Source organism: Austrofundulus limnaeus, unplaced genomic scaffold, assembly GCF_001266775.1.
Source record: "Austrofundulus limnaeus strain Quisiro unplaced genomic scaffold, Austrofundulus_limnaeus-1.0 Scaffold278, whole genome shotgun sequence".
Classification (NCBI taxonomy): domain Eukaryota; kingdom Metazoa; phylum Chordata; class Actinopteri; order Cyprinodontiformes; family Rivulidae; genus Austrofundulus; species Austrofundulus limnaeus.
In genome coordinates this window covers 671,537-691,551 of record NW_013952680.1, presented here as the reverse complement: position 1 = coordinate 691,551, position 20,015 = coordinate 671,537, and the positions used below count along the sequence as shown (strand labels likewise).

Genomic DNA, 20,015 nt, shown 5'->3' with positions numbered 1-20,015 from the left:
AAACAAGCAGGAAAATGAAACTTATCGCCGTCTTTTTTTTTACCGACCTCAAAAAAAGTTATCGTGCAATTAATTGATTTATTGWCTATCGCGACAGGCCTAGTTAGCATGCCCAAAAGGCAAAGATACCAGACAAAAGTCGGTGCTTTGCCACGTCAGAATTCCAGGAGGACCTCCAGAATACTGGACTGGACCCACCTGATGTATATTGTAAAAACAGAAAAAAGATTTCATTGTTCACACATACAAAATGAAGACACTTGTTATCATTTAAAAAACAAAGACGTTAGTGGCCTGTTAGTTTAAAGAACGGGTTGTAAAGGACTTATCTACTGCCACAACAAATTTAAGCTCCAGATTTGTGCAATGACCTGAGTTATGGTCATTTTTCTGGTGGCTTGGGTTGATTAGCTGTGGCAGCCATTTTGAATTGGGTTGACTTTAAGAGTTGATCATTCTGTTATTGGATGGACCATAATGTCTCTTTGTCACACATGTAGTTATTCTAGGCCCTTTAAATACAAAATAGTTGTGCAGTCTGACATGTTAGAAATGTCTCCAGCTGATAATAATGGTAAAGGTCAGTTTTTTCACATGGCGTTGTTCAGTTTGACATGATTGTTGCTAATAGTGTTACATTTTCCTGCCCCGCAGTACTGCAGACTGTACTTCAGTGAATCACATCTCTGTGACTACAAGACCTGTCGCTTCCACCATCTACCGTTGAAGGGGCACGAGAAGGTATGTTGTTGATTCTTCCACTTTGATTTTTGTATTTCCTAATTTATCAGTAGATTCTGATTGTGAGTGATCAATCAGCAGACTGGAGTTAAAAACCATGTTTCAGGTTGATCACAGGGAGAATATCACCCTCTGCTGTGCTTTTGATGTAGCTGCACATTTCAGACATCATGATTAACTGTTTGTAATGTTTGTGTTTGATAGTTCTGTATTGAACAAGTGACCAAATTCACCAAGATCCCAGTGTGCCTGAAGAAAGCTGGTAAGTTAGAGTTTTACGCAGGTGCGTTTCTTTCATATATCTGGTACAGTTTGAGTGTTTTTCATGAATAATGTCCTTAAAGGTTAAAAGCAAATATGTTTGTCTTTCTTCTCTTTTGTTTCTTTTTCTTTATTTTTTTTAAACCTTTCAGGAGATATTTTCACAGGATACTACCAGAGCAGCCCACCTGGAATGTACTTCTCTGTGCAGATTTTTCTGTCCCTCCTGTGGGCTCTGCTCAGAGCTGGCATGGTGCTGGAGGTCTTCTCAGTCCTCAGCGTCAGCGTGGCCCACGGCAAAGTGGTCAGTGTGTCTGTTTGTCTAATATTAACATCATGTTGCACCGTGTGCCAGACTCTGGAGCATGATGTGACCCTTTAGGAGAGGTTTTGTAAAACATATAATGGTGATGTTCTTCAAAAGCTCAAGTGCAAATGTAAAAACAAAAACAGTTTGTATTTTTGTTTGCTACTTTTGAACATAATGGGGGAATAAAAGAGGAGGATTTAAATGGTACACAGTGGCAACAGTTTTTAGTGTTTCACTTTGGGTCTAGAACCTTATTGGCCTTTTGATCAAAGAACGTTGATCGACATCGTTATAATTACTAATATTTATTAAAAGAATGTGCAGCTTTTAACTATAAACTACAGAACCTGAAAAAGTCTGCAATTTTCCCACCTAAATAACAAACATGTTCAGTCATAAATGAATTACAGATATCTGGAATGTACATAAGTCTGGTGAAGCTGATTAAATGTAAAAATGGCCTGCCATACTCGTAAGCTTCCACATGTTGCTGAAAATGATCCTCTGCATTCCCAGAGCAGAAACAGATTATTAAATTAGCAAGATGGACTTAGGAGAAAGCAAACGTTCACATCTTTTCTTTTTCGCAGTTGACAAGAAAAACTATTGTGTTTTTCCAACTTCGGTGTGAAAAAAGACAACTACACTCTGTGCGACAAACATCAGTAGGGAGATATGAGGATTTTCAGTTATACACTAGAAAATGTTGAAACTTATTGTGGCTGTACATTTAAAAAATGAAACGGAGCACCTATTAAACATCGTTTACCAGAATGCTTAGCAACGTAAATAAAATGTTGAAGTAAATATTTATCTATGAAAGTCCAGGGTTTCCTTTAAAGCTGTGGCACACTGTATTTGAAGTAGTATTTTTTAGCCAACAGATCAGGATTTGTAACTTCATCGGATAAGATGTTGAATTTTTCACCTCCTCCTCCTCTTTCCAGCCTGACCACGAGTTCCTGCTGGCTCTCTTTGACTTTGTGAGAGATAAGAATTTGAAGGGCTTCTTACCCAAACTGATGGATCTCACAAAAAAGGTGTGTCTGTACTGTTGAATTCTATAAGACTGAAAGCCAATTCCTCATCATCAGGGGGGCTGCGGTCATAGAGTTAAATAAGGAAGCAGAGATTTAGTCTTCTGAAACTTTACTGAGAAGTTCAAATTGTGTCCATCTTAGGTTACATCAGCATCATGAACAGCTGCATGGACAATTGTATGGTGTCTGCAATTTAACACCAAACAGTATACATTAATATACAGAACTTAGCTTCACCATTACAAAGGTCAAATATGCAATGTTTAGCTTCACTACAAACCAGCATCATGCATTAGCATACTTTAGCTCAACTAGCACATCAACAAATAATATAAATTTGCTCTGATAAACAAACTGGATGCCTAACAAGCATTATTTCTAAATAACTAATAACCCTTTGAGAAACATTACATGTTATCATATCACATTACAGGTTAATGCACTTACGTCTTCAGTCACACATACAGAGTCCATCTGCTCACCAAAGAAATGAACATGTGGTGTTGCATGATGCAGAAAAGAACTAAGGACCCTCTTAACATTTAGTAGGCCTAACCACTGCCTGACTTAATTACCTGTCCACTGCTGCCCTCTAGTGGGAATTCAGTACAGTCGCCCCATAACAGCATTAGCTGTTATGTAATATTTATGAATTCCCTTCTGACAGGGAGGATGTCTTCAACCCATTCTCATCCTCAGGTATTCCCGGTAATGGCACAAGTTTGGCAACGGTTGAATGTAAACCTTTCCATTTACTTCAATGTCCACTGATCTCACACATCCATCCATGCTGGGGTGAAGTTTAATAACTTTGCCAACTGGCCAATGTGCTCGAGGCAACTGAGGGTCAAAAATCATGACGACCGTATCCAGAGTTAAACAGTGCGTAGGTCGAGTCCACTTTTGACGAGTTTGGAGAGTAGGAAGATAGTGTCTAAAGAACTGCTTCCAAAAATGATCTGCCATCATTTGACTGTGTCGCCACCTTCATTTGGTGAGTGTGTCAGGTGCGTATGCTACTTGTGGAAGGGAGGCATCCCGCCGCCCCAAGAGAAGCATGTTAGGTGTGACAGGATCCAAATCTTTGTCAGAGGAGACATAACCAAGAGGTTTTGCATTCAACATTCCCTCCACTTCACATAATAAGGTATTAAGAACTTCTTCTGTCACAGCTTGAGTACCCATAACCACCTGTAAGGCTGTTTCTTACGGAGCGTATCTCCCTTTCCCACGCTCCACCGAAATGTGGGGCTGCTGGCAGATTAAACTTGAAATCAATTTGCTGAGTTGCAAAACTTGTTCTCAGTTCAGGTACCATGGCTGTGAATGCCTCTCTGAGTTCTCTTTGAGCTCCCCGAAAATTTGTTCCCTGATTAGACAAGATCTCTGAAGGAGTTCCATGTCGAGCAATGAATCGTCTCAAGACCAGGAGGAAGGAATCAATATCCAGACTGTTAAGAAGGTCCAGATGAACACAATTTGTTGTGAGACACTTGAATATTACTCCACAACATTTTTCGTGTCGACGTCCAACCTTTACAGTGTAGGATCCGAAACAGTCAACACCAGTGGAGTAAAATGGTGGTCTCAAAAGTCTGAGCCTAGCTGGTGGGAGATCAGACATTATGGGAGTAATGGACTGTCCTCTCCATCTTTTACATCCTACACATCTGTGCTGATGTTGTTTGACTGCCTGTCTTCCTCACAATATCCAATATTGACGTCTGAGCTCAGCAAAAACATGATCTGGGCCAGGATGGAACAGACGTTCATCAGTGTCACGGATAAGTAGTTTGGTGATGTTCTGACATGGATCCAATACAAGTGGATGTATGTCTATTGGAATAGAGCTGGTCAGATTTCTCAGGCATCCACCAACGCGAATGAGACCAAGATCCTTGTCCCATTCAGGTGACAGTGTGTTCAGTCTACTATTTGATGATACTTGTTTCCCACCTTCCAATGCTTTAACTTCATCTGGGAAGCTGTTCCTTTGACAGGTTTTTAAGGCATGGATCCGAGCATCATGGACACTTAAAAATGGTGATGTAGTTGGACCTGAGGCAGCTGCTTCTTGGAGAGTCTGATGTGTAGCATTTAGAAGTTCTGTCCATGTTTCGTACTGTGAGGCATCCACAACTTTGGTTACTAGGATGTGCTGAAGAGGTCCACAAAATGTAGTCTGTTTTAGTTCTTCTGAACTCTCTACCAACTGTGCAACTGGAACCTTTGGCCACTGATCAGGCGGCTTTTGCAGAAACTTGGGCCCCCTAAAGCATCGACTCGAACAAGAAAGCTCAGTTATTGCTTTACCATGGCTGACATCATCTTCAGGGTTACTGGCAGAATCAACATATCACCATTCTTGGTTTGGAGTGAGTTCCTGAATTTCAGACACCCTAGTGCCAACGAAAACTTTAAAGCGACAGGATTCACTTTTCAACCAGTTCAGAACTGTTGTTGAGCCTGACCATAGGAATGTTTTATTGATCTGCAGATTGAGCTCACTATGTATGAGGGCTGACAGTTGGGCCCCAGTTAATGCCCCACAGAGTTCCAAACGGGGGATGGATAACTGGTGCCGGGGTGACACTCTCGATCTTGCCATCACGAAGGACACATGTGTCTTCTCTTCATCTTGCATGGTCAGATAAGCAACAGAACCATAGGCTACCTCTGAGGCATTGCAGAAAATGTGCAGAGTGTATTCCACACCTTCAGTGGCTCGTTCTGGTGGTGCATAGGTTCTTGGGATAGAGATGTTAGCTAGTTGGGGAAGTTCATTCTCCCATCTGACCCAGGCTTGTTGAAGGTCAGGAGGCAGGTTGGGGTCATCCCAATCCCTCTTTTTGCCCACAGGTTTCGTACTATCTTTGCCCTAGTTGTAAATGGAATGACCAGGCCCAGGCGATCATACCGAGTTGCCAGCACTCGATAAATGTTCCTCAGTGTTGGTAGCTGTCTTTCCAGTGGTCTCAACCTGTAACACAGGGTATCTGTATCCCAGTTCCATATCATGCCTAATGCCATTTCCTGAGAGTCAGTGGGTTTCTCCATCAACCATAACTGTGTGCTTTGCGACTTGGCTTCAGGTGGCAAGTGGGCGATGGTTTCTGGCTTACTGCTAGCCCATTGTCGAATCTCAAATCCCCCATCAGCCAGAACTTGACACATTTTATCTACTAAGACCTCAGCAGATTCTGTTGTTGGAAGGCTCTGGAGGCAGTTGTCAACATAAAAAGCCTGCATCAAAGACTGCCAAATATCCTGATTTTCCTCCCCTGAGTGTTTCACATGCATTTGCAGTGCAAAGGTGGCACAAAAGGGACTGCTTGTAGTACCAAACGGAAGAACCTTCCATTGATAGACGTCGGGTTCTTTCTCTTTCTGCAGATTTCGCCAGATAAACCTTAACAGGGTCTGGTCATCTGGGAGAAGACAGACCTGGTGGAACATGGCACGAATGTCCCCACTTACTGCAACTGAATACTCTCTGAATCGTAGGAGAACTCCAAAGAGTGTTGGACCAAGTGCAGGGCCTGGCAGGAGCTGATCATTCATGGAGAGTCCACGATATTTGAAGGAGCAGTTGAAAACCAGCCTGTGTTTGCCATTGTGTTCAACTAGGTGGTGTGGTATGAACCACGATTCCTGAGACTTATACACCTGATCAGGTTTGAGTTTGACCACACATCCTGCATCAACAAGTTTCTTTATTTCAGCTTCGTATATCTGAGCTTTAGCAGGGTCTCTTACCAGTCGGCGTTCAGTACTTCGGAGTGATGGCATCACTGCATCCACTGGAGCTTTTAATGGGGGGTCGTTCTTTAGCCGAGGCAATGGAGTAGCGTATCGTAGCTTTTCTCCCACATTGACTCTCACTGTGCGAGATTCCAATATTGACATGGCTTCATCTTGATGAGATCGTACTGCAAGTGTCTCACTACGATAGGGGAGGATATCAGCTTTCCAAAGACGCTCCACATGCTGATAAAGGTCATCAGTTACAGGCCTCAGTGATGTGAAGTAACACGTTTCTGTGTGTGACTCATTGGGTGAAAAATCATCTGGACGCTGTAGAGCCCGGCCCAACTCAGTTCGGATTGCACTGGGTCCTCCAGCTGAATTCATCAAAACTGGCTCCTTTGCTGTTATCAGGCACATGTTATCTGCTCCAATCAGGAGAAGTGGATGCACATTTTTAAAGGACTGGATTGGTATCCCTTGCAGATGCTGATAACGTTTCTGCAGAATATTTACTGGGTATGTCTGCTCAGCCAGAGCCAACTGTTGTGCTGTAAAAGCTCCCTTTATTAAATATTTCCTTCTGGGTTGGCTTTCGGGAGAAACATAGAAATCAACAGATGAGCCAGTGAAATGAGCAGTGTCCTGACGAATGGTTCGCAGTGCCATAGACTCTGCATCTCCCTTAAGGTCCAGATGAGAGGCTGCTTCAGGAAGGATGATAGTTCTCTCTGCTCCATCATCTAGGATTGCATGAGTATGTAATTTTCTGGTTCCACAACTTATCACAACTGGCATAACTTTCAAATAAACTTTACTGCCCTGGCTCACAGGAGAGATGGTAGCTCCCCGTGTAGGAGTAATGAGATACACTCCAGACTCTGGCTTGGTAATGATATGAAGAACTCTGAGATGGATCTCGTGACACTCGCTGCAAGCTTTCTTCAGAGTACCTTCATTTGTGATGTGACTTGTGCGACCACACTTTCTACACCTTTTACCATCTGAGATCCATTTTTCTATGACTTCAGCTGGGCATGTAACAATGATGGGACATTGAGATAAATAGTGTTCCACACTCTTGCAAAATAAGCACAAACATTTTGGCCTTCTTTCTGCAGCATTTGTCAGTTTACTCTCTTGTGGATTGTTCTCCCTTTTAACTTGGCCACCACCATAGTAAACAGACTGACCCTTTACCCATGGCACATTCATCTTCTCTCTTTTAAAGACTTGAACCTTTTCGGCCTGGTGGCACTGTGCCATCTTAGATGATAATATCTGTGCTTCTGCTTTAGACTTAAGCCACTCAGACAGATCTCTCAAGTTATAAGGGTTGAGGCTATTTGTTTGAAGTCAGCCCTGTACCTGGAGATGTTCCACAAAGCTGTCTCTGGATTGTCTTGGCAACTTGCTTAGCAGACGGTCCACATGTCTGGTAGACATCATCTCCATCCCATATAGACCTTCAAGTGCAGTTAGCATTCCCACTAGCAAATCAACATTAAAAGCAAAGCTTTGAAATGCTTTAGAATCACCTGGCCTCATATCAGGAGCATTTAAGATGGTGGCAATTTTGCTCTGTGCAAGCTGATGGGGCTGACCATATTGCCGTTGCAAAGCTTGCATCGCCATGGTGTATGGTTGTGGATAATGCCTACATGCCTGTGCAATGAGTCGTGCTTCATCTAAACCCAGCTGCTCCATGAGCACACGATATTTATAGTGCTCTGAAAGTTCAGGATGTGGTTGTAGTAGGTGATCAAGAGCCATCTTCAGATCTGCAAACTCTCTCTCACTGTCATGTTCCAATTTAGGGAGTTTAGGTACTGGGACAGGTTGTGATGGAAGTGGAAAGGGAGGTTGTCCAATTGTCACCGGTGATGTTAACCCGAGATTAGGTTGGGTAACATGGTATCCTGCTGCAGGAGGATGATTTGGCCATGAGGTTGATGCTGGCATTGTCTGAATCACATAGGAGTTTTGTAAACCCTGAGCTGATTGAAATGTCTGGATTGGTTGGTAAACCAAATGGTTAACAGTACTACAAGCTTGGTAGTAATTAGGTTGTCCAGATGCCACATTAGTAACTTGATGTCCTGGCTGTGATACAACTCCATGAGGTTGTAGGTTCATCCGGTACATGGGCTGATTTAAGTTTGAGGGCCCTAAATGAGTTTGTGGTATAATATTAGGTTGAATTGGCAATGAGGGTAGATTAGCTTGCTGATACACTGAAGGATCCACTGAAGCTGGAACAGTTGGTACTGATGTACTCAATGAGGGGTACATAGGTATCTGGTGATGCACTGGCAGAATGTTTTGCTGCTGTCCCGAATACATAGGAACTGACGAGGGAGACCAGAATGTTGTCTGAGGCTGTCCCAATACTGGTACTTGGGATGATTGATAAGAAATACCTCCATGTGTTGAAACTGGGTTTGGTTGCATCACATTAGCAATAATGGGTGGTGAAACAGTTTGTTGTGCAGAAGACGGAGCTGTTATCATCGTGGTTGAAATAGTTGGAGGTAAAGCCTGTGTCAAGGTCGGCAGGGAAGTTGCTATCTGGCCACTAACATATGTGGCTTTTTGCTGTGACGCATGTACTTTCATGCCTTCTGCTTGTTGTGAGAAAGCTGGATAAGCAGGTAGTAGATTATAACCTGATTTTAAAGATGTTATTGATCCACTGACAATTGAGCTGCATTCTGAATCAACTTCTTCATCTGATGCACAAGGACCACTTTAAGCATATACTTCTGAAATGGATGTCTGGGTTAAAGTTTCTTTAAGTTTAAAGGCAAGCTCATCAGTTTGATTTAACTGATCCTTACTACCTGTTAAGTTAGGTGAATGTAGCTGTGATAACATGGTTGAGGGCCCGAACGCTGCCTGTGGCTGGTCACTATTGGTAGTAGATTTGACGTACATACCTAAGGACTGCAGCTGTTTTGTGTTGGCACTCTTGGATTTGTTACTGAAAACTGGTAGTTCTACAGCAGAGGTAGATGGTTTCAAAGTAGGGGGTAAGGTCACATGGTAGTCCATCAGATGTGCTGGGAGATGCCTTTGCCTTGTGCTCTCAGATATTGTTGCTGTTCTCTTCTCGTCCATATTTGCCACTGTGGTGAGCTGAATCCGGCTCGAAGGACCATTTGTTGAGTTCTATAAGATTGAAAGCCAGTTCTTCATCATCAGGGGGGCTCCGGTCAAAGAGTTAAATAAGAAAGCAGAGATTTAGTCTTCTGAAACTTTACTGAGTTCAAATTGTGTCCATCTTAGGTTACATCAGCATCATGAACAGCTGCATGGACAATTGTATGGTATCTGCAATTTAACATCAAACAGTATACATTAAATATACAGAACTTAGCTTCACCATTACAAAGGTCGAATATGCAATGTTTCACATTTCACATTACAGGTTATTGCACTTACATGTCTTCAGTCACACATACAGAGTCCATCTGCTCACCAAAGAAATAAACATGTGGTGTTGCATGATGCAGAAAAGAACTAAGGACCCTCTTAACAAATTTAGTAGGTCTAACCACTGCCTGACTTAATTAACTGTCCACTGCTGCCCTCTAGTGGGAATTCAGTACAGGTACCCTCACGCCGAGTTCCCTGTCGGGTAGCAGGATCTACGTTTTTCTGAATGTGTGTGATTTTATTATTGTGTGTGTTTGACAGATGGCCAAAGCTGGTTTGGAGCTGAATGTGGATTGCCTGGAGGGTGTTAAAAACTTTCCCCTGTTTCAGCACAACGTTCATCCAAACTCATCTGTTTCCGTGTCGGGCAGCCACAGGTAACTTTCATTTATTCTCTCAGTGTTTCCATCATATTATAATCAGCTGATTGCCATTTTCTTTATTCCTACCAGCACACAAATACCAAAGTACCTGAATTTAACTCACGCTCTTGTTGAAATAGGGGTTAGTTGGCTTTTATTTTAATTTTTTTGCAGAATAGCTCATGAATGAGGGAGTTCTGTATTTATTTTTATTCTTAACTTGTGTGCTAGCTCTGTACCAAGCAAGAGGACTGGAAGCGGATGGGAGAGGTCTTTAGGACCTTGTGTCACTTCACCCTACACCCTAACCAGGTGGAGCGCCTCAGTGGTTGTGTTGCCATCGGGCTCCTGTCTGAGAGCAAAGTCAAGGGCTCTCTGCCTTTTGCCGTCTTTGCTGAAATAGGTAAAAGTCTGGGGAGAAATTGTTTTTGAAACATGACGTATTTTTCTTAAACTAAACAATTCTTTGCTTATTTTCAGCCTGTCAGAACGAAGGTGAAGACAGCCTGTTGAAGGCGTTTGTAGGCAGAATTGGAGTCTCTCTGATGTTGCGATACCACAAAACTCACCAGTGGACAAATGTAATTGGAGTTTTTTTCTCTGTTTTCCTCCAGCTTGCATCTGTTTAATGGTTAAAAACTGTTGTCGCTCTACACATGCAGGGTCGCAGGGTGGTGGAGGTGATGTCCTCTTCAAAAGTCAACTACGGAACTCTGAAGGGTTTGTTTGGGAATGAGGACAGAGCGTCACGCTGCTACCTGGTCACTGTGGCCACAGAGCTGTTCCTCCTGAGCAGCAGTGTGGAGGGGGCTCTGAACACATTACGAGGTAAAGGATCCTTAGTGTCACCTTGACTGACCTCCATAAATGTTAAAGTAACACCTGAAGCAGGCGTGATTTTAAACAAAACCACTCTTTGAATTTCCTTTCAATATGAATACAACCGTCACAAATGTCTTTTTTTAATTATTTTTTAATATTTATACTTTTTACACTTGCTTCTGCTAGTATTAGTAGTACAAAATTGTTTCCTAATGGTACTTTTAGAATTGGGTAGTTTTTTACTGAACACCAAATTACTGTAGTCTTTTACTGATTTTTCTCTTCATAGTTTTGTAAATACTTTGGAGGCTTGTGTTAACGCTACGTTCTGTGTGTTTCAGAAAACGACTGGTTCCTGAGTTCCAGCTCGTGGCCATGTGAGCCTGCAGATCTGGAGAGCAGGACTCGTCTTCTTACATGCCTGGCTGAGAAAACGTCTCACAGGGACACACTGGAGGTGCTCTGTCATCTTCCTGGAGTTAAAGAGCCTAACGGTGAGTTGTTGGGGATGAAAAGGTTTTTTTATTTTTACCCATTCTTTATTTAACACCATGAAATCGTCAAAGTTTTTTAACACCTGACCATAAGAGTATCTCACTGGGCTGCCATTTTGACCACAAAATATACAGCTCCTTTAGAAAACAGTTGTTTGTGCCCGTGTCTGAAGCTTTGTACCATAATTTTTCTTTAATTTCCCTCCTCAGATTTGATCGACATCTCCAGGTACAGTCCTCAGTTTAACTCTCATTTACAAGTATGTATGGAGAAACAGATACTTCCTGTGGCTGCAGACACAGTGAACTTCATGCTGTGTAAAAAACTGCCTGTCGACCACTCGGTGCTGCAGACGCTCATACATAAACTGGGCAAACAGAACTTCTGGCTGCTGGCGCGGAGGCTCTTCAAACGTAAGTGTCACCGCTCTTTTGATCTGCTAAGTCTGTCCTGAAGGGACGTGTAAAATAACAGATTGAGCTGAAACTAAAATTTGGGCTGTGCGATACTGGCCAAAAAAATTTATTAGGATTAAATATGGCATTTATCCAGTGATTTATCTGTCGATTTAATAGATTTGTTTTCACCATACGTTAGTTTGCTGTAGCCTATGTTGTTGCCTCAGTCTGCATTTTCTGGGTTCCTCAAACACTGGTTTATGATGGTGTTTCAGGTGATTAAACAAGTTCATAGTGCTAGCATTAGCCTCATGTTAATGATTTAGTTGCACATTAGCGTTAGTTCCATATTAGCATTATTGATGACTCTGTATTTGCATTAGTACTAGCTCTACATTAACAGTAGTGTTTGTTCTTCATTAGCATTGTTAGCTCTACATTAGCATTAGTGTTTGCTCCACACTAGAATAGCCTAAATGCCACTGATTTCCGTTCTAGCACTTTTTTGGCCACAAACAGCGCTTCAGGTTCGCAGGCAAGGCAGGTGTTAGCGTAGGCTTTTTTCACTTGGTGGCTGCTGTCCACAGTACAGGATTTGCATATTACATGTACCAATATTACCACAGGAGACGTACAAGTTGACAAAAGTCCAGCCAAGTGGAAAAAATTACTCTAAAGGGGATTAAACACACTAGACACACCTACCTTGTGAAGGATCTAATGTTTTTGTCAGAAGCAGCAAAGCAGTGAATGACAAAACAGCTGCCTCACTAGCTGTGTTTCCATTGGTCATGAAAATGCGCAAATTAGAATTTCCAAAATAAATTTGCTCAATGGAAACACGTCAATTTAGAAAACAATTACGTTTTTCGACAATGTTTTTGCGCTAGGATGAGGTGGTATTTCGGCTGTATCGAAATTGGTGTTTTTCGAAAAACTGCAATGGAAACATTTTTTTCGCATCACGGGAATCACGTGACCAACAACCGGCTGGTTCTACTGGAGAAAAAGACGATGACAAAGAAGATAACAGGAAGTAGAAGTAGTAGTAATATCACAGAAGTAGTATAAAATAGTAAACTCGCCAACTACAATTTCCCAAAAACACAGCATACGTAGCCGCTCCCAAGTAGGGACTTGTCGCTGGAAAGCCTCGATAAAAGACGCCGACGTCTCCTCCGATGAGTGCTAGTGTCATGGTAGCAACATGCTGTGTTTATATCCATCGCTTCCATGTTTGTAATGACTTATCGCGAGAACAAACGTATTCACGCATGACTTTAATAGCATTTCTTACTTAATGGAAACACTGCAGTTGCGAAACTGTATTTTTTATTTTTTATTTTTGCCATTAACAGAATATCGACAAAGTTTTGCGCACATTTGTAATGGAAACGCAGGTAGTGTCAGCCTCTCAAACTGTTCCCGTATCTGGAGGATTTTCTCCCAGATAATAACATTTACCTCCAGCACTAAATCCACAACTGCAGAGTCTGGAGAAGCAGCATAATCGTGATCTGAACGTCTTGTCTATATGTTGGAAAAATATGCGTTGTTCAAAATGGTATGTCCAAATAAACGGGATTCAGCTGGGTTTCTTCTTCAAAATTTTATTTTCAATCTTCTGACTCCAATCAGGTACATTCAGTGTACTACCTTGGGCTGAATCAAAACAAACACGGGAGCTCTGCTCTGAGCAGACACTCTGCAAAAACACTGACAACTTCTTTCTACTATAATAATGACTAGAGCTTATAATGTTCATCTCTTCCTGGTTACACCCCAGAGGTGTTACCTTTAACGTCAGACGTCAGAACGTCACTCAGTTTTGTTTAGGCTGAGAGAAAGAACACAAGGTAACAAACACACACCACACACACACACACACACACACACACACACACACACACACACACACCAACTCTTATTCTGTTATGGCCTTAAAGCTGCAATGATCAGGAAGTATAAAATACAAAACTGAATCTAATATTCAATTAATCAGTTACAAAATTTCTTCAAATATACTGGCTGTTGTGTTTGCTTCCTCCTCGCTGTCCTCTGGAGGTGGTCTTTGCTCTCTCGGGTCTTGGCAGTGAAGGGGGTAATTGTACATCTCAGTCTTCTCATTTCTGATGCTGGCTCTTGAATATCCTCGGGTTTGAAAAGCCAACATTTTATAGCTTTTATAGCTAAGCTTTTCCTGTATTTTAATGATCCATTGCTGTCGCCTTTACTCCTCATCAAGAGGAAAATGGAGAAAAACGAACTACTCTGTCGTACCTGCTGGTTAGTGGACACAACGGCACACAACAGAACTCATGTTTTATACCAGTAACTTGCAGATGCTTTAACTTTTGTGACTTTTTCATGAACTAGTTTTAGGAGCTAATGCTAAAATCAACGCGCAGTTGGCAGGACCTGGAAGTGATGCTCGTGGCCTGAATTTTAACAGAAACGCGTCTCTAATAGCCGTGGCATATAGGCTATTAGTGTTAGCTCAGCATTAGTATCAGTGCTAGTTCTGCATTAGCATTGTTAGCTTTGCATTAGCGATAGTGTTAGCTCCACATAGCACATTAGCCTTTGCTCCACATTAGTATCAGTTCTGCACTCAATGAATTACATGTGACTAATTACAGTAGTTGCAAAGTGCCATGTTTTTATGTGATCATTTTTCTGATGATTAACTGCACATGATACGATTTTGCCCAACCCTATTAAAAATAGCTATAAAGAGTTATGTTGAATTATTTTGAGAGTGGAAATCAACTGGATAGTTACTCTGTTGTGTGTAACTCCCAGTATCTCAGAACTTGGGCTACTACCCTGAAATCTCTGCACCTCCTGGTTTCATGTCGCTGACTGTACCCTGTCGGCTTGGGGAGGTGGAGCTGGTCCTCGCCTTTGAGAAGTTCATCACTGTCAACGCGTCGGTCATTCTCCCTCTCCCAGAAACTAGCACCACTTCTCTCAGCATCACTCTCAAAAGGTAAAGTGTGTCTCTGTGTGTTAGAAGCCCAGAGTGTTGTGTATTCTCTATGGACAAGATGGTTTCTCCTCTTCCTCCTGCAGGACTCAGAGCTGTGAGAGCGAATACATCTCAGCAGGTAGTCGTGTTCTTTCTGCAGCCAGGATCCCTCGGCCCAAACTCACTGTCCATTACACCACAGTCAACTCCTCACAGGAGCAGGTGTTTACCCTGGATGTGTCTTCTGCTCGCCGCTGGCTCCAGCACAATCATTTATGGGCCAATGAGATCTGGACACTGTGAACCAGGCGTTTTTGTTTTCCTGCTGTTGCCAGTAAACTTTTCAAACGGTCAAACGTTCAACTTCAACTAAGTACAGGAAAAACCGCAGATGAAATCAAGACCGAAACAATAACCGTTTCTGTTGGATCTAATCAGTTGTTGCACCACCAGTCATGTTTTAAGTTGAACATTTCACCAAAGTGCATAAAATCCCCACCAAAGACTGATGGAAGAATTTAATACTTTCTCTGTTTGCAGTTTTAAAGTTTGTTTCGGGTTAGATTTTATTTCCTATTTTTCTTTGTTTAATTTTAGTTCTGTTCAGGAAAAAAATCTCTTTGGGTTTTGAATCCAGTGTAACTTGACGGGGTCAGTGTCACAGTATTTTGTTAGTTGTATATAGAATTTGAGTGTAAATAAATATATGATTATATAGGTATTATATTCATGTTTAGTCTTGGACAGTATTATGTTACTGTATTATTAACTATCAAAATGTTAATTGGTGTTCAGGTCCTGTAAGTAACATATTCTTTGTAAAGTTTTTTATTAAAATATAAAGTTGGCCAGTGTCAGTGCCTGTTGTATATGTTTTTTAATAAAATAAAGTAAATCTGCATCTGTATTATGAAACACAGCTAGAATGTACATGTACATGTTAGTTCCAATGATCTAACCTAGACTTGAAGTCAGTCAATTACTTTTTAGCTCGAAGAATCATGACCTCAACTAATAATAGTGTGTATGTATACATAGTCGGGTCCATATTCCAATGAAGTTCATTGTGTCTGTATGATAAATCTTAAAATTTTTCTTAGTTACTAGACTTTCTTATTTTATGTCTTTACCTGACATGTTTCGACGTGTGCTTCCGTCTTCAGAAGTGTCACAGCTGATGTTGTTTGGAGGCGGTATCGGCTCATCAATATATATTGACAAGCCGACACTGCCTCCTGCTGGCTTCACTGCTGGAGGATGTCATTCCAGGTATATGAGAGTTTGTAGGCCCCCCTCATCCTGGTTTATATCTGTGTGGGCTCGCTTTCTAATCTCCATCGCCTCCATGATCCAACGCTGGTGTTTGTTGTCCTTTCTGCGGATAATTCTGGCTCCTTCCCAATCCATGATATGATTTTCCCTTTTGCAGTGGTCCGTGATGGCTGATACATAATTTTCTTGCAAAGCTTGTTCTTTTTTGGTTCGGGTTAGTCTTCTGTTTCTTTCTCACATTCTTTTTGATGCTCTTTCTTCCTTGTAACCAAGGACCGTCCCGTCTCCACTATTTGTTTTTTTGCAGCTATGGCATGGTATTTTGTATATAACATTATATTTTTTTATCTTTGATCTATTTGATCTTTAGGATGTACCAGCATTTGTCTAAGTTTTCTGTGTGGTTTGATAGCTGAACTAATGCGGTGTTTCTTGAAAGTCCTTTGGATACGTTCCGTAATGCCTCTGATATACAGTATGGTAGCATGACCATCCCTTGATTTTCTGTTCTTTCTGATTTGTATTTTTCTTTGGTTTGATTCTTCTCTGTTCCACCTGTTTTTTCCCCCTTTTTTATAGCACATGTTGGGTATTGACATGCTTTTTGATGTGTTTTTCCTCCATTATATCTTCAGGTGAAAATGAAGACCCCAGACCCAAACCAGTGGTTATTCCGTATGTTGCGGGTGTTTCGGAGAAACTGAGATGTTTATTTTCTAAACATGATGTCCCAGTGGCTTTCAAACCCCAAAACACATTACGGCAAAGGCTGGTTCACCCCAAAGATCCGGTGCCCTGGCACAAACAGAGCAATGTTATATATGCTGTTAAGTGCCAGGAGGACTGCGACCAGTTATACATCGGGGAAACAAAGCAACCAATGTTCAAAAGAATGTCCCAACACAGACGAGCTACATCTAATGGCCAGAACTCTGCAGTTTTCACTCATTTACAGGCCATTGGTCACTCTTTCAGAGATAAGGATGTTCTCATTCTTGATAGAGAGGAACGTTGGTTTGAGAGAGGAGTAAAAGAAGCCATTTTTGTGAAGAAAGACCGTCCATCTTTAAACAGAGGTGGAGGCCTCCGTTTTCAGTTGTCCCCCTCCTCCAGTGCTGCTATTGCCAGTATCACTCCACCCCCTGTTAACAATAGGTGTTAATTAGGTGCCAACGATAGCCATGTGATGTGAGTATCAGTCACATGGAGGCAGTGCTTAAAAGCCTGAATTTTGCCTGAAACTCTCAGACTGAAGAAGTCTCTTGGAGAAGAGACGAAACGTTTCATTAGAGAGGAACCCATCCAGAAGACCTATACAATTTTTTTCTTTCCTCCATTATTATCTGTGCGCGTTCGTAAAAGGTTCTGACCACCGACATTTTGTGTGCTGTGGGGTGTTCTGATGTCCACAGCAAATATTGATCCGTATGGGTTGGTTTCCTATGAATGTTGATTTTAATGTCACCGTCTGCATCGTGTGAGATTTAGGTCCAGAAAGGCTATGGAATTGTTTTTTTCTTCATGTGTGAATTTAATGTTTCCTATCCCATCCTTAGAGTTTAGATGTTCTGTGATCAACTGTGTGTGTCCCATTTTTACTTTCTCCAGTATGTCGTCAACATCTTTTCCATAATGTTGGTCGACAGTGTTCCGGGGCCGATGTAATAACTTTTTTCTCCAGGTCCTCCATGATAAACCCACACATGATGGCTGACAAAGGGTCCCCCATGGCAAAACCTTCCTTCTTTCTGTAAATGGTGTTGCGGAATTGGAATAAAGATGATGTTGCAACAAACTGAAGAAGTTAGGATATGTCTTGTGCTGTAAGTTTATTGCGTTTCCTGAGTGATTTGTCTCCTGTCAGCAGTCCGTTTACAATAAGTAATATAGCTTCAACTGGGCTTAGAGTGAATAAAGATACCACTTTTATGTTGCTTAGTTCTTCTGCTAGTTGTTTAGCATTTTCACAGTGTTGGTCTGAGTTGCCAAGTAGGGGTTTCAAAATGCTTGCAAGATATTTTGAGAGGTTGTGACAAATCCGATACTGTCCACAATGGGTCGCAATGGTGCTCCGGGTTTATTTATCTTGGGTGTGCCGTGTGTCCGGGGGATAACGTTTGCAGTAGGAATGAGGTGGTTGTAGATCTGTTTACTTATTTTGTTTTCGTTGAGAAGAGGTCTTAGTATTGTTTTGAGGTTTTTTTTTTTGTTTGTTTCTGTTGGATCTTTTTGTAATACTTCGTGGGTGTTTTTGTCCTGTAGCATGTCTCTCATTTGTTTTTCATAAAGATCGGTATCCAGTATCACCGTGGTTCCTCCTTTATCTGCCGGGAGTATTGTAATTTCTGTATTATTTTTTAGTTTACGTAGGTCCATATATATTTGGACACTGACACAAATATCTTTTTAACTGTTTACTGAAACATTCAAGTTATAGTTGTAGGGGTCACCTCGAGTGAAGAAACAAGATTTACTGCCTCGGACAGGCCTGACGAGAGGACAGGAACCCTGTCACAAACTGAACTCTATTTAGGCCATGACGGGTCATTCTAACCGTGGAAGAGAACCCCTCAGTTCTCTTAATCAGATAATGGACAGAACAATCTCTTCTGTTCATGATTCATTTTTTGTTTAACTAAGAATGTTTATGCGTTTGTTAAATCATGATAATGACTGTCACAGGAAAAGTGGAACGACTTCTTTTCTTTTATCGTGCCTTAAAGATTTATAATGGTATAAAAAATCACAGAGAATCTGATTACAATGTTTTCATTGTGTTTTTATGTAAATCACTGTTTTTATTTTACTGTGACACAGTAATATAGTTGGATTTTTCCTGAGAAAATCTTTCATTTATCTGGACTAACAGAAGGTTCAGAACTAATTATGAGACAGAAATGTTAATTAATCATCAAATGCTTTGCAGTGATTTCTCTTAGTCTATCAAAAGAAAGCTGAAAAGAGGTTATCATATCATGTTGTTGAACAACCACAGAATTTTAACCTTAGGCTGGCGCCGGCTGGCAAATCTTTATCTTTCTTTNACCCAGTCCCACATCGGAAGGTTGGTTGTTTATATTATTTTCATCAATAATATATTATTGTTGAACCAACTTGACCCAGCGTCTTTGTGTCCAGACCAGCCGTGCCCGGGTTCCTGCCTCCCAGCGTCAACAGCACCTTTTAATAATAAACTTGTTAAATTGCCGTATGTGTTCGGTTCTCATTCAGAGTTCAAAAACCCATTCTTAACAGTTTTGGTAAAATCTGATTAAAAAGAGTCAAAGTGGGACCGTATGCGTAAGAAAACACAAGAACTCAAATGTTTAATGTGCCTTGTAAGCCTGTGTGGGCTGTGGTGCATGACACAAATTATAATAAAATGACTTACTACTTACTTACATAATTAAGGTTATGATATTTAGTCATTTGTTCTGGAATTTCATATCACAAAGACATTTTTAGAATGAATGTAATAATTTTCTCATTTGTAATATCGACAATAAATTTTCATTAAGATATGAACATATTCAGTTCAGTTCATTTATATAGCGCCAAATCACAACAACTGTTGTCTCAGGGCACCGTATACAAAAAAACAATAAATCTAAAGAAGCCAGCAGACTGTGCCGATTCTTTGGTTCGTCACAGTCTCCCAGTCAGTTTGTTCTCCAGCAGTCCAAGTCTTTAGCAGCAGAACTAATTAACTTTAATAACTAAGGAATAATTCAGGAAACCTAAGTCTAACTATAGCATTTATCAAAAAGGAAAGTCTTCATTAGGGGTGTAAGAAAATATAGATACACTGAAATATCGCGATATTTCATTTCCTGATACTGTATCAATATTCTAAAGCCCTGTATCAATTTTTTATTAAGGTTTGAAATGTCAACTTTCCTGCCAGCCGTTCATTTTTATGTTGTAGTTCAGCCTCTGACTGCTAGTTGGTAGCAGTGAGCCAGCCATTTGGCTCCTCCACCTCTTGAGGTAGAGGCTATTGTTAAGCGTTGGGTGACCATTTTGTAAATTAACAGTAAAAACTAAAAGCTGTAAAAAAATACATTTTAAAACTATTTTATTGGCAAAATTTAGTCTAATAATTGAAAACATGGATGAAATAAGAAATATGAAACAAATAAAATAAAATACATACAAAGCAGAACACAG

General features: G+C 41.0%; 1 protein-coding gene across 2 annotated transcripts in view; it reads left to right on the top strand.

Moving 5' to 3' along the window:
• The window catches only part of topaz1 (testis and ovary specific TOPAZ 1), a 34,766-nt gene extending 19,344 nt beyond the window's left edge, over positions 1-15,422 (top strand). For both annotated transcript variants that reach the window (XM_014021122.1, XM_014021120.1), the window contains exons 8-20: positions 655-741; positions 946-1,003; positions 1,155-1,306; positions 2,260-2,352; positions 9,793-9,908; positions 9,984-10,035; positions 10,125-10,296; positions 10,374-10,474; positions 10,556-10,721; positions 11,057-11,209; positions 11,420-11,623; positions 14,411-14,597; positions 14,681-15,422. In XM_014021122.1, the coding sequence (XP_013876576.1) occupies positions 655-741; positions 946-1,003; positions 1,155-1,306; positions 2,260-2,352; positions 9,793-9,908; positions 9,984-10,035; positions 10,125-10,296; positions 10,374-10,474; positions 10,556-10,721; positions 11,057-11,209; positions 11,420-11,623; positions 14,411-14,597; positions 14,681-14,879 (1,740 nt within the window). In that variant the 3' untranslated portion in view covers positions 14,880-15,422. The remainder of the gene's footprint in view (positions 1-654; positions 742-945; positions 1,004-1,154; positions 1,307-2,259; positions 2,353-9,792; positions 9,909-9,983; positions 10,036-10,124; positions 10,297-10,373; positions 10,475-10,555; positions 10,722-11,056; positions 11,210-11,419; positions 11,624-14,410; positions 14,598-14,680) is intronic.
• Positions 15,423-20,015: the final 4,593 nt, after the last annotated feature.